Source organism: Penicillium concentricum (genome assembly GCF_028827145.1).
Source record: "Penicillium concentricum strain IBT 3081 chromosome Unknown utg000001l_segment0_segment0, whole genome shotgun sequence".
NCBI classification, from domain to species: Eukaryota; Fungi; Ascomycota; class Eurotiomycetes; order Eurotiales; family Aspergillaceae; genus Penicillium; species Penicillium concentricum.
In genome coordinates this window covers 1,431,297-1,445,981 of record NW_026622754.1, presented here as the reverse complement: position 1 = coordinate 1,445,981, position 14,685 = coordinate 1,431,297, and the positions used below count along the sequence as shown (strand labels likewise).

General features: G+C 48.4%; 4 protein-coding genes across 4 annotated transcripts; 2 read left to right on the top strand and 2 right to left on the bottom strand.

Annotated features, from left to right (window-relative positions):
* Nucleotides 1-151: 151 nt before the first annotated feature.
* On the top strand, nucleotides 152-907 carry N7517_000550 (uncharacterized protein; the record flags this gene model as incomplete). Its single annotated transcript, XM_056718280.1, has 3 exons — nucleotides 152-223; nucleotides 282-741; nucleotides 816-907. The coding sequence occupies 3 exons, from the start codon at nucleotides 152-154 to the stop codon at nucleotides 905-907; spliced, it is 624 nt and encodes a 207-aa protein (XP_056582415.1).
* Nucleotides 908-4,638: 3,731 nt separating this feature from the next.
* On the top strand, nucleotides 4,639-7,977 carry N7517_000549 (uncharacterized protein; the record flags this gene model as incomplete). Its single annotated transcript, XM_056718279.1, has 1 exon — nucleotides 4,639-7,977. One exon carries the CDS (start codon nucleotides 4,639-4,641, stop codon nucleotides 7,975-7,977), a length of 3,339 nt encoding a protein of 1,112 aa, XP_056582414.1.
* Nucleotides 7,978-8,819: 842 nt separating this feature from the next.
* On the bottom strand, nucleotides 8,820-11,591 carry N7517_000548 (Zn(II)2Cys6 transcription factor; the record flags this gene model as incomplete). The annotated part of the gene is made up of 5 exons (XM_056718278.1): nucleotides 8,820-9,091; nucleotides 9,142-10,175; nucleotides 10,235-10,965; nucleotides 11,018-11,129; nucleotides 11,215-11,591. 5 exons carry the CDS (start codon nucleotides 11,589-11,591, stop codon nucleotides 8,820-8,822), a joined length of 2,526 nt encoding a protein of 841 aa, XP_056582413.1.
* A 656-nt stretch (nucleotides 11,592-12,247) lies between these two features.
* N7517_000547 (uncharacterized protein) lies at nucleotides 12,248-13,751 on the bottom strand (the record flags this gene model as incomplete). Its single annotated transcript, XM_056718277.1, has 2 exons — nucleotides 12,248-13,307; nucleotides 13,366-13,751. The coding sequence occupies 2 exons, from the start codon at nucleotides 13,749-13,751 to the stop codon at nucleotides 12,248-12,250; spliced, it is 1,446 nt and encodes a 481-aa protein (XP_056582412.1).
* Nucleotides 13,752-14,685: the final 934 nt, after the last annotated feature.

Below are 14,685 nucleotides of genomic sequence, written 5' to 3'. Positions count from 1 at the left end.
CTTCCTTTCTACGACGTTCTTTTTTTTTTCAACCAGCAGTGCTGTGCACCTTCATTCTTTTCAATAGCTCCAGATCTTTCTTTACATTGCTACCTCTAGCATCCATTCATTTTCCTCTTTCGCTTCAAGTGTCCAACTCAAACAATTCATCATGAAGTTCACTGCTGCCATTGGCGTTGCTTTCCTATCTATGGCCCCGTCGGCTGTGGCCTGGAAGCTGCCTGTGAGTATCTACACTATAAATTTCCAAATATTTCTCGTTGCTGACATTGTCTCCCAAGCACGCCGACAAGGCTGCGGCCGTTGCTACTCCTACTGAGCAGCTAACTCCTACTGGCGGTTTCTCATCCGGAACCCCATCTGGATCCGTATCTGTAACCCCATCTGCAACTCCTTCTGGAACCCCAACTGGTTGGCCCACTGGATGGCCTACCGGATGGCCTACCGGATGGCCTACCGGATGGCCCACTGGATTGCCCTTCATCCCCGAAGGTCCTGAACATGAAGGACCTGGCCACGAAGGAGGCAGTCATGGAGGACCTGGCCATGGCGGACATCGTCACGGACCTGGCCACAAGGGACCCGGCCTGGGAGGAAATGGTCATGGTCATGGATCCAAGTCCACCAGCTCTCCCACCGGAACTCCCACCGGCACTCCTACTCGCACTCCTACTCGCACTCCTACCCGCACTCCTACCCGCACTCCTACCAGCGTGCCCACTGGATACCCCTCGACTACCGGTGCCCCCCTGGATTCCCCGGCGGCTTCTCCGGTAGCCAGACTAGTGGTTCCTTCACCATTCTGCCTATCGCAGCCGAGACTGCTGCTGCCGCTGCCGAGGGACAGGGCTCATCTGGTGAGCCCGGAGACTTCGCTCGTCTTCACGCCCGTCATATGTTGTTTTAGATTCTGCGCTTTGCAGTTTCGCTCGCTGTACCATGTGAGATAGACCAGTACTGTTTTTCTTCTTAGTAGCTGCTGGATCAGCTATAACGAAGTTTTTGCTATTTTGGAACCTTTTTCCAAGCGTCATATTGAGTAGTAAATCAGTAGATTTGTGAACACGTAGCATAATAATAGTACCCTTAGAGAACTACAAGGTATGGCCATCTCATAGAACTCCGGCAAAGAGTCTTATGTGTAGGCGTTAGGACTCAGGACACAGTATCGTCAGCCCATCATACATAGCAAGTTCTGTTTTGTATTGGGATATATATATCCTCTATCTGCATCTAAAGTTACAGTACGGATGGAGTTCAAGACACTGATCGAAAAACGCTACCTACATACTAAGATCAATTGTACATAGACATAGAAGTGTAAAGAGCGTCTTAAAGAAAACACCACTTGTGAACTGTGTGTAAAAGTTAATCAATTATCTTGCCTCAAGCGTACTCCTATAGGTACTTTATAATTCTTACTATACAAAAGATGTCACTATCTAGTACAGTCCACCAACACATGTGTTGGTGGCTCCAGGGGCTTGCCATGATTATCCAATTATGGCCCTAAGGCCGAAAAATATGGCATAACTAGCAGGCCGTGGTCAGCTCACCCTACAGTTTTCCACAATAATAAATTTCTACGCACCTACCTTAGGCCTATCTGGCAGGTCTGACCGCTATGTTTAAATTTACTTAAGACTAAAGTAAACCCCGGAGCCCCCTTATTATCCTTGTTTTGCCCGTTTTTCAAACTTTTTTCTTACCTAGGAAATCCTAGTTTCGGCCAGAATGTCCTCTTATTCGCTCGATAATATCAATTAGTTTTTTATTCTCACTGCACCGTCACGCGGGACGAATGCGACCAAACCGCCGTTGAGATTGCTGGTGGAGCTGTGAAGCCAGTTCAGCTACAAGGCGCGTTTAGTTACACTGTAGCGACTGGGGACCTCCTAGTACAATTTCGTGTTTCTGGATCTCTTTTGGACACAGAGATTTTGGGACTCGCTCGAGAGATATATGGGAATATGGTGCCCGCTTGCATTAATAAGGGTTTCATCGGACCGTCGCCTTCGCTTGCTGTCTATGTCATGGACAAGGTCCCCGGGATAACCTACATCGAAGCCCCTATGACAAAACTTGGGTCTCGCCCTCACGACCAATACACCATCCAGTAGTCCGGTAGATTTTCCCATATTAGGCCTGTGCCTCATTAAGCATCACTATTCCAGAATTGCCTAGTATAAGCTCTATCATAGGCGAAAACGGCTTATGACCCAATGCTTGTAGCCCGAATATATCGGTCAGGTTATGTTCGAGGAGGTATTTGAAGACTTCCTTAAAGAAAGATGGGTCAATTTCTCTAACATCGGTAGGCGACCCTTCTCGGTACTCGTAAGCCACCAGTTTTCCGTCCGTAGACAGCTTAAAGATATGACCGTGTACATTAGCGGTATCAATATCTTCAATAGGGATAGGCTTTGTCTAGCACCCCGAGGGGCTCTTAAAATAATGTCCTAACATCACCCGATCTTTCGGGATTTCAAAATGACCGAGGATAAGATGGATGCCGAATTTGTGTTGGACGTTGTGCCGTATCAAAATCTTTCTGATTTCTTGGGAATGACTAGGAAGCAGCGCTGGCTGCGCTTCGTCGGATGGAAGCTGATTGTACCTACGGGGTTTCTTAGTCAAGGCAAATGGTTGAATGTATGGATGACAAAACATACAAGTTGGAGGACTGCTTTAGATCAGCCAAAGTCGGTGCGATGTGTAAGCTAGGTATAATAGTTTGGCTGATGACCGAGGCTGAAGCCATTGCGATAGATAGTACGGAATATTAAGATTGTAGAATTCGAATAGCACACTTGAAATTGTTGAGGTAGAAGTTCGTGAGGGATGGTGCCTTTTATATTTAGAAATAGGCGACTAGACAAGTGAATATGATCACCGAGCGGGGAACCCTGTCTATGAGGCTTGAATACCACATTCAAAAGGGGTTAGATTGCAGTACAATGTTTTTATCTAGGATAATACCTTTACCTGCAGCATATACTAAGAGCCTCCTAGCTGTATAACATTGGCCGGAAGTATGTAGGCAAATCTGCCACAGAAACAAAAGTACATATGAAAGTGACCACTAATGTATGAGCATGTGATATGTTGACAAGCTATGTATGGATTACCGAGGTGTCAGGCATGCAATTTGAGCCCCAAGATAACAAAGTACGAACCAACAGACCTCGCGCCTCACATGTTTGGCCCAGCGGCTACGTCGGGTTTCTGACCTACCAACAATGGTTATAATGCGAGGTAGGCGGTCATGGTCATAGACCATGGAATATGACCAATGAGACTGACGGTGTAGAGACTTTGAACTTTTGAGGCTTTTGTCCGCAGTTAGTATGACTGCGAAACTCCAAGTGGCTTAAGTCCAGGCTCTATCTCATGACGTGGCAAAATGAAGGGGTTGTTGATTGACTTATTGCATATTTACCTATCTACCTAATAATTGATAATTTCTACCTCTATCTTGTGGTGGCTAATAAGTATTAGACGGCGCCGGGCACTGAGTGAGGTTTGAAACTAGGTCTGTATGTATAGATGGTCTGGCTAACTGCATTCACGCTAGTAAAAAAAAAAAAAATTTTTTTTTAGATTTGAGGCTCATAAATAATGCGAAGGGAATATATAGTTTAATGGTGAATCGTGATAAGAAGCTAACGCGACGATAGTCAATCCATGGAGGCGATGTCCCTAGTCCTGAGTGAGAGTCACCTACCTGGGCACTACGTGCCGCTTGTCTTAGTCTCGTTGGTCTTCCAAATGCTATTGGTGTTGAAATTATTACTCCGATCAATCATGTTAATATCATGAAGACATAAGGTTGTATATGGGTTTGATGAGAAAGGATCATCTCTGATGGCTGCTGACGTTGTTATTGGTGCCAAATATACGGAGATAAGAATAATAAATGAGAGCCAGAAGTACCTAGAAAGAGGTGTAGGTTTCTACTGTGGGTTTGAGTAGGTAGGCACACGGTTAATACCTCACGTTCGAAGCACATTATCCATGACACTTATATCACACAAGTGTTGTGACAACCTGAAAAGTCTGCTCCCATGGGCCGCTGCATAATTTTCTTAGTGTACGGAGTACTCCATCTGATCCTCCTAAATAGGCAAATTATGGCCATAAAACCTGTTTGTTTTGAATGCGCGCTATTTGTAGTAAAGTGAAGTAAACCTTGGAATAGTTGCCAGATGCTGGTGGTAATGGATATCCAGGTGTTCTTAAGAGTCACCACGGGTGGATCCTCCAGTGCATGGCTCGGAGCTCACTGAGCATGTAATGTACTGACTATATATCATAACAACCAAATAAGAACCTTGGAATATCTCAGGACATCCCCTGACAATATAGACGTTAGGAAGTATGAGAAACTCCGCATTCTGTGGTCTCCGATTGGCTCATAGCTCTGTGCTGACTCAGCAGTTCCTGATCTCCAAAATTCTCGGAAACAACATTTACCTCATCTCGCTCACCTTTGGTCTTCATTTGCCCCGGTTGGTACGGGGTTCAATTGAATCTGCATATTACGCTATGTACCTGTGAAATCGACATGTATCACGCCAATCCCGTACCCATCGAGCTCGCGAAACCTACACACCCGCCTTCGAGCCTCGTTGCGATACCATGAGCAGGTGCTTGCGCTCCGGCCGCATCCTGCCATTCGGTCGCAGGCCTGCTTCACGCCTCCCTTTCCTCCCATATCGATCCGTCTCTCCTTTCTCCCGGCCGACTTGGACTCAATTTACCCGGAAGACTCGCAATGACCAAAGAGAGATTAATTTCCCAGATGAAATTCTTTTTCTACGCCGATACAATTTAATCAAACACCCTCGCCTCAGACATGACCAGAAGAGGCATATTGAGGAATGGATGCCAGTGCTGAGGGGTTGTATTCCACCACAAAATGCCAAACAACCAGACGTTGCCCAATCTGCAGGCCAGCCCAGGCTTCGACCGCTCCGCGAATCTGAACGTCAGCTTGATCGGACCCACGCTCTACTAGGGTGCCTATGGGATGGAAGGGTTCATTTTGAATTTCAACTCCTTGCGCATCTCGGATTTGCGCACCATGAGTGGTCTAATGTACAGGCTCTCTTAAACGGCATGATCGACACCTATGCGTTGCTAGCTGCTCATATGCCCCCTAAACACCCTTCGGCTGGGCTCGATTGGAACAGACCATATCGGGTGCGCCGCATAGACGAGTCAAAATCTGACCCTGTTTCTCCCATCACCACGGAGATCTCCCTCAGCAAGCTCACGGGAGGCACAAAACCATCATCTCCTTGGAAATGGTCTCGTCTACAACCTCTCCCATCAGATAGCATTTCTCTTGATACTCTGACGGTGGAACCTGCACCGAGGTTCTTTGGAGAGAGAATTTTGGCCGAAGTACTCGCAAACCTCGGCTCTCTGGTTTTGTATGCGTCACGCAGTCGCTCAGATGATTCGAAGCATGCAATGACCTGTGTATTCCGAACTCTTGCCCGTTTACACCATGCAGGCATGATATCTGACAGAGTTTATCAATATCCCAAACCAGATGCCAGCCAGATTGTGTTCCGTCCGCCAGGGCTCCATTTTTTGTCTAGTTCCATCATGAGCGTTTTGTCCGATGCGGCGTGGCATGAACACGAAGCAGCAGTGGCCTCTGCGGCTGCCGATGCAGGAGAGGCGTCACCTTTCATTCCTTACACGCCGCGAATTCGAGAGCTGGGTCCCGAAATTTGGCTTGAGCTCATTCTGTGGTGTTGTGTGGAGCATGGGTTTTGCAAAACGGGCACACTACTCGTGCATCAAATGACCCGGCTTAGCGAATGGAAGGCTGAGAGTTGGGCGCCTTTAATAAGTGACCTTGATACAGTACAACAAACTAATGTCAGTATCGAGGAATCATGGCGTCGACCAGGCCAAGACAACAAACCCCCAACACTCAAGGGTCAGGGAAAAGCACCATTCAATGGACTTGGATTCCGAACTATCAGCTCTGAAGTAGTTGCATCGCTGCGGAGTGGCTTGGCGAACAAGGCCTATGTCGGAATGGGAGATCGTGGATATCTTCCTGCAGATCTCACCAATTTATCAGCCCCTCTGACTACCCTGATTGACCCTCCCGCTCCTAGCCGTGAGGAGCTTCGGCCAACAAGCAGGTTCACCAACTGGCACATTGTACGGATATTGGCCTCGGGCTGTTTAAAACCGTCCTCTGATCCTGTTTCCTTCGAGGATCTCCTAAGGTCTCAGAGCAATGTTGTTCCTCCGTGGGAAGGGGACGAGTTGTGTCTGGCACAAGAGCTGGATGGAAAAACGCGGGCGCAGTTCTATGACGAATCGGCCGCCATGACTGGTCTGATCGAGTTCAATCTCAACTATTATGCTCGGGACAAGCAAAGCGGACGCCTTTTCCACGAGTATGCTTGGCTTCAAAATATTGCCGATGCAAGCAAGGCACAGCACATCCAAAACTTCTTTGAACGGATGAGCCAAGCCAGCGATGAAGAAGCTTCTTCGTTGTTTGATTTCAAATCTTTCGAACCTCAAGATATCTCTCAATCGTCTATCCCGCAGCTGTCATGCGCCACTTTTGCCAATCTCCTTGACGTGGCGACTACGACCCACGCGTTTGATTTTGGTAAACAACTACTTTTGGAAAATGACATCGATGGCCCTGCCATCCCTCAAACCGCATATAGAAACCAGGCCCTGGCGCCATCTATTCTTCGATTTGCAGCTGCCACAGGTAATACCGAGCTTGGCGAGCGTGTCATCGCGTCGCTCGGGATCCCACTTTCTGTGAACACCATTAAATCGTTGATCAACTTCAGCATCGCACGAAAAGATTGGAAGCGCGTGGTACTGATGCTCAACTTCCTGACCGACCACCGAGCTAAATCCTGGGGCTACATGAATATCGGCGTACTGGCAAGTGCAATAATTCGGCTCGATGCCACCGTTAAGCATAAGACGTCTGCCGGCACCTTGACTCAGGCAGATACGGAAGACCTGGATCAGGCAAAGGACATCTTGCTCCGCCTTTTCTGCGGCGAGTGGCACGCTAATAATACCCGTGAGAAAGTCAGGAGCTTCCAGCTTCGAACACTTTCTCGTATGCATCGCGTACTCTCCGTCATCCCAGGTCCTCTACCGGACCTCCTCAAACAAGTGGAGCCACCCAAGGAAATCACCGGACACCACAAGGCCACTCTGATCCCCCCAACCACCTTCCACGAGATATTTGCCGCCGTTGTGGAAACACAGGGCGCCATCGTCGGCAAGCAGCTCTGGGATAAAGTCTGTGTCGACTGGGTATCTCCCAAACGCCAACTCCAATCCCCAGGTGGTGTTGCCCGACTACTCTTCAGCGACGAACGGACCAATTCACACGGTGCCCCAGGATGGGATGCAGATTACGTTAACCATGTCCGAAGCAAAGCCACAATAGCAGACCTCAACACCGTCCGCATCCTCGCACGAAGTGCCGTCCGAGAATACGCAGAATCCGTGAAAGAAACAACGCATAAACAACCCAACGGCCAAGATCCCAGTCCCAGTATACCCCAACCCAAGACCACCGACACTCACAACACCTCTTCCTCCTCCTTCGTCTACGACCCCACCATCCCATATACATCCTCCCTCTCCCGCAAGGAATACCCCTACCAATTAAAGACGGGCAAGATGCCACAGACAGAACTCGAGTCCATCCTCGACTACTGTCTCGAAACCTTCCTCAAATTCGGTCTCCCAGAAGACCAAATCGACATCGAGATCCCGGGTCACATGCGTCGCATGCAGCTCAGAAAGGTCTTTTCTTCGCCAACGCGCAGACCTGTCAGACAGCGGATCAAGTACAACAGATCTGACCCCTTCATGAGATCTCACTGGCCGAAGGAATTGGCGGAGTCTTTGCCGAAACCGGAGATGCCAGAGCCGAAGTGGCCTTATGATAATCACAGGAACTAGGACGTGGGAGAGACTTCTTTTCTCCTCGGTCCGGGGTCTATGTATTTTTATTTTCAAAGTAAAAACTATTCTCGAATGTATATACAATTTTTTTTTTCCACTCCACGGATCAAGTGAGAAGGCTATGTAATTGATATAGAACGGTTCTTCGGATTAGATGTTCATTCTACAAGATGCTAATAGCACTCGAGAGGAATACGCTAGAAAAGAAACGTTGAATGGATTTGATATCAAACTAGTCTTGAGACTCAATGCCGATAAACACCCCAGCACCAACCAAAAACCAATCCCAACCCCCCAAAGCCCCTGGTGTGAGTCCAGCTCTCGAGGCACAGCCTAGATCCTTCAAGTCCTGTCAACACCAATATCAATCATAAATGTGAAGAAATATCACGCGCGTTCGTTTTTGGTTGCTTCTGTATATCACCTAGATATCAATTTCGAGACACCCAGGTATTGATATACCGTTATAAACATATTTGTGATGCAAAGAGATATTCGTGGTAGATCGAAGGGAAAAGGAAATTCGTAAAATGGAGAGAAATGAGCATCAAAAGAGGATAGATATGGGTTAAGTGGAGAAGGAAGATAGTAAAACATGGGCATGAAAAAGAAGAAGGAATAAAAGAATAGGATAGGGCCATGAATAGGTTTAAAAAAAAGGGTTCTTAGGTATACTGCTGGGGATGAGATATGATAATTGGGTTCAAGGGCAATAAGTGGGAGAGTCAGCTGAGAAGAATAGGATGATAATAGAGAACACGCATGCTCTTTTCGTGTGCTTGCATGCTGTTTTGTGGTTTCATAAATATGACATTCATGAATATGGGACATAATTGTATTCAATATTCCCAGTTCTCATTCTCATTGGAATGAGGAAAGAAAGAACGCATAAACTCCCCGGAGATAGGATCATAAGGGAAGTACGAGTCCAGGGTATTGGGGGTCAAGGCTTCGGCCAGGTCTGCGGTTGAGATGTCCGGATGGGTGTGGTGGTCTATACCGGGCGGTGCCTCCGGGATAGGCAGCGGGGGTTTTCCAGCTGCGGGCCCCAGTAGTCGCCGGCGGCATGAGATAGGCCAGACGGCGGTTCCGAGCTGATAGTGCTTATAGGCTCTGGGGTGTATGGGTAGGAAGGCATGTCGCTGAGGTCGTATTTCATACCCTGGGCGAGTTTGCGGAGGCTGAGGTCGCAGAGCTGCCAGGCGCGTCGGGAGGCAATGCTCTGCTCGGACATTGCGAAGAGCCAGCGGATTGCTTTCTTAGACTGGATGACGAAGTTCTGTTCTTCTTCTGGCATGTGGACGGTGCCGAAGGATAGCTCGAGGAGGAGAACGGTCGCCGCTTGCATGAGATAGTGAAGGATACACCACCATGGAGCAATGCGGTACAGCTGGAGAGCGTCTGGCTCATCTGGGATCAGATCCAGCATGTGTCGCGCAGACTTCAAGGTTAACACTGCCATTTCGTGACTGAAGGAGGGCTTATTGTTCTTTTGGCGCGCGTCACGTCGGCAGAGACAGGGACGGCCTAGCGTGATCCGCGCACTGTAGTAATGCAGCGCCAGGTTCAGCTTGCAGCGAAGGATATCCGGTCCATTATCTTCCTTGGATTTGAAGTCAAGCCCGGTTGGAAGGTTTGATTCCCATACCTCGGTTCGGGACTTGAGTTCGCCAATCCGAGCCTCGATTTGTGCCCATGGCACCATCACGCAGTCCACTGAATAGACTTTGTTGATGATTTCTTGCACGACAACTGTCAAGTCGCAATAGTAGAGATAACAGAGCCCGTAGTTGACAGGCAGGCTCTTGATCCATTTGATGTCTCGTACTCCAGAGTGCTGAGCGGCATCCTTGCCATTTATTGGGTGGAGCGGCATTTGTCTGATACGTGCACTTGCCATGACGTTGTTGATTCGTTCATCTCGTAGGGTCGTGCCTGTGAGTACTTCGATGGCACCAGGCTCATGTAGCTGTTCTTCTTCAAATGGAATCGGGAATGGCGCGGTGCACCCTCCATCCTGGATACTAGTCGCCCGACCAGTCATTACTCCGAGCATGTGCTCAAATGTATACAGACACCACCAGACTCGGTAACGGGCTTCTTTCGAAAGATCGGGTGTGGTTGGACTGCTGCTTTTCATGTTGATTCCAAGTGTGATTGCAGACCGCACTGCCAAAGCCGAGATTCTCCACGCCCTATATTAAGTGTTATGGCCCGCTCGATTCGAATGATAAAGGGAGGATCTTGAACTCACCGGTTAATTTGATCAGAAGCGAGAAGGTAGAAGGCAATCAAGGCCTCCACCTGGACTTGCTGGAGATCGGGATGACTGAACAGGACATCGCCGTTCATACTAAGAATCCTGGCTCTGGTCAGATATACCAAGTGGTCCTTCTCGTCCACGCTCCATGGTGCGTCAATGAGATGGCCATGTTTAGCCCCAATTGCGAATATCATGTTCAATATAGCAAGCCACTTGTCACCGGGTCGAGCGGTGCTGTCAAAGAATGTCCGATACTGTGCCGAGAAAAGAGGTTTGTTGATGATGGGGAAGAATGGATGCACAGTAGTCAAATAAGCCTCAAACATATGATCCGCCACCTCTCGAGGAGGCATGGCATACAGTTGTACCGGTCCGGGGACGGAAATATCCAAGTCATCGAGATGATAATTGACCGCATGCATAGCTAATGCATCGTCGGTCTTTAAATCTTGGCCAGGCTCCAAACTCCCCGGAAGACCTTTAGAACGTTGGTCTGCCTCTCTCTGCAGCCGTTGCATCCAGGTAATTTCCGAGTTTTTCCCCATATAACCAGTTGCTCTAGCATGTTCTGATCGATTGATGTCCTCTTCTACTCGATCAATGGCCTCGAGAGACCCAATAGATGAAGGCGAGGATGGTTCATCGTTTATCGGAAGGTCATCCTGAGGGGTTGCTGATTGTGATTGGGAGTTATGCGACGAATAATCCACTTCCGGACCATGCTGTGTTTGCGAGTGTTAGCGATACTCCGGTATCCCGAGAAGAAAAACAAACCTTGTCCAGCAAGCTCCTGATCCGCTCCGCGGCACTCAAGTTAACAACATTCGCCAAGTCCTTCAGCAGATTTTCATATTCGTTCACTCTCTCCGAGAGATTTTCAACTTCTCTATAATGCGCAAACAGTCAGCATGCTTGCTCGCAATTGAATTTTGTTTCCAAAATGTGCATGTAATAGCCACGGGTATGCCTACTTTTTCGTTCTCTCCCTCCAACCCTCAGGGTAGCTGCACGTAGCCCTCAGCTCACGACACTGGCGACAGACCGGGGTGTCACCACTGCATTTCGTCTTGCGCTGTCTGCAGGATGAACAGGCGCGAGGCACTCTCCGATTATAGCGCGGGGCAGGCGCGACCCGTTGACGAGGAATGGCAACCTTAGTGTGTGCGGCAAGTGCCCTTGGCAGAGTCGATGCTGTATTGGCTCTTTTGGCGCCTATGTTTGACACAGTGTCTGGGATGGAAAGAGCCAATGTGGCGGGGTTGAGGTCTGCTGGTTGTTGGACGGACGCTTCAGGTTGAGGAATGCTGCCATCATAGTTCGGCTGCCGAGGCGCTTCTTCGATCGTCATGGTGGCAGAAGTCGTATGCAAATTAACGAGAGTTGTGTTTGGTGAGTTTCAGTCTCGAGATCGCGTTCCAACCATATGTATAAAGCTGCGATGAATGATAGGACCGAATTTGTATATTGCCGAGAAATGAGTGTATGTACAGGGGAGGTTTGAGGCCATTAGTAGCAGAAGTTTGTACCTCGGAAGTGAAAACACTGTAGTAACCAAAGAATGAAGTCGCGGAGTGGCGGATTATGCGTAATCGGCGGGACCGATAAGGCCCCTTTCCGATTAGTCAGGAACCATTTTAAGGTTTGATGTTTATAAAAAAAAAGGTGATGAAACAGATATAAAAGATGATAAAGATGAATTTATGGGAAGAAACGCTAGTTATTTTAGACACTTTTCGGTAGAGCCATTCCTCCAGCCGTGAATATCCTCCCAATCTACCCATCCAGGGTAAGTAAACCAGAAACATATGTATATATACAAGGAAAATAGGCATTAGCGAGAAAAAAAACAAAGGGTAAAAGGGTGCGCCAAAAAGAACAATGAACATGTACAAGCGAGGGAAATAGAGGTAAAGAGAACATGGGTCACAGCCCAGCGAAGAGTGGAGAGACGGAGAAGAGAGGAAACATAAACCGAGAGAATTGGACTCGGTAGTCGAGGATAGTTTAGAATTCGCCAAACATCTCGTCGAGCTCATCGACTTCCACCATCTCCGGGTTTTGCAACTCTCTCCAGGACTCGAAGACGGGCTCCGAGTTCATGGAGATAGCGCGAGGGGTAAGAGTGAGCCTCTCGTGCGACTCCGTCAGGTCCGACATCTTCAGATCGACGTCCGGAAGGCTGCTGTTCAACATATCGAGCGAGCGCTTGAGGGTCGAAACAGGTGTGGCATCGGGATCTTCGGGCAGGCTAATCTGGGGGGCAACAAGAGCACCGGCAAGCTCCTCACCGTCAACACCGAGATCTGTCAAAGCGCTCGTGCCAGACGAGACAGACGATGCAATGGAGGTGAGGGAAGGTGAGGGGGAGGTGCCGAACAGGGCAGTCGCAGCAGCCTCGTCCAGATCGTGAGCCATTTGGTCGACGGGCATGTGCGAGAAGTAGTCACTATACTCTTCTTCAGACATGCCGTCTTGCAGAGAAGGAGACATTGAACCACCATTCACAGGCGATTCAGAAATGCGCATATCACGGTCCTCCAAGGCACTCAGGCTCTCGGAAAGGATGGACTGGCTACGGCTCGACTCGGCTTTTTCCTCAGATGCACGCTCACGCACAGCGCTAGCAGTTTGTGTGAATTCCTTCTCGTCGCCCTCCAGGGGCGGAGAAGCCGCACGGTGCGAGTTCATAAGACGCGTCAAATTACTAGCATTGGGGAAGTGCTCAGAAGAACCGTGGCTAGCGGAGGTATTCAAATCGCCATGCTCCTCGAAGTCGGGAGAAGACAAGTCCACTTCGGGACTGGGGCTACGTTCCCGCACCATCGCGTCTTCCTCATCCTCGAGACTGGAAACACTGGGCGTGATGTGCTTGCTACCCACGGCAGATACCAGATCATCGGTCTCAGGAATGGGCTGATGGGGAAACGTAGTAAGATAGTAGTACACTTTGCGCGGGTGAATTAAAATAAGCTCCTTGGCGATAGGGCACGGCGCGAGAGCCGTCCAAGGGCGCTTCATATAGGCTGCTAAACGCGAAGAAAGCAAGGCGGCGGGATTGGCGGAACTAAGACAGGAGATGTTAGTGATTGCGTTTTCAAGATAGCCCCGAATGGGATACGTACTTTGCGACATTGACATTTAGCGTGACCAGGACCGCGGCGAGTTCTTTCACGAGATGAGGGCGATTCCCAGTCTTCTCGAGTTGGTTGATTACCGCGATCACAATGTCGTCGTTAATTCCTTCTGTGTCGATCTTGGGTGCCAGCACTCCATCCATAGGTGAGGGAGGCGGTGTAATCTCAAATAGTCCATGTCGGCCCGCGCGCGCGATTGTTTTGGAGTCGGATGGCTCGGGTGATAATGAAGAACCGTGCGATCTCTTGACTTTTTTCGTGGGTTGTTCATCGCTGTGCACTTTTGAGATAGAGGGAGAACGACGAGTGGAGTTTGGGAGCTGAATGCCCAAGGATGGAAGGGATAGTGACTTGCGACGAGTGTTGTACGGCATTGCGAGGGAACGAGAGATAACAATCAAGAATCAAAGAAGACAAAAGACGAGGATATAATGGAAACGAAAAATATAATAATAAACAAGATAATAAGAAGAATAATAATAAAAACGATTCTAAGATATGGGGGAAAATGTTAGTAGAAAGGGGGATGAGAAGGATAAACGGGGGGGATCATCAAGATGCGACAGGAAGAGCTGTTTGGATGGCAAATTATCAACCGGGGCCTGAGGAATCCGTGGAAAAAAAGTGCAAAATTGGAAAAAAAATAATAGTTGAGGTGTAAGTTACGGTATGGTATTTTAAGCCTTTAAATTTGGCCTCCCAAATTACATAAGTGTGGCTGTGATTGGTTGCACTGGGGCTTGTTTTTATTTTTCCTTTAAAGAATGTGGGAAGCCTTGTCTGTACATGTGCATTTGTACATATATGTACTTTCTTATAAAACTACCTCGCTACTCTATATCCATGTACTCAGTACTCCGTACTTGGGTAATCTCACGTAGATAGGCTGTTTCTCACCGCCATGTTCAAAGAATAGATGCGACATGCGACAGCAAAAGTCGAGCCGAATAAATTCCAGGGTGGGGCCAATCCATTCCTTTTCAGGCCTTAGTATGATAATCCATAGTTCTTCCATTCTATCTTGGGTCTTAGCGCATTTCTATATACCAGAACAAGAGGTTTGGGTGGGGTCGTCCATGTGTTCTATGACCCGACTTCCAATTTTGGTGCTCCATCTAACCTTGGCGTCTCCATATATCAGCCAGTGATTACTCCCCTAAAGGTATATCGGATTCCGCTAATCGCAAATTCTTTAAGAGTAATAAGACCTACCATTGGATTGATTGGTCGGGGTCCGGTTGAACTCGGTGTCTTCCTACTGCATGGGATATGTAGATTACAAAGTATTCGATCTGTCATCTGTTGCTA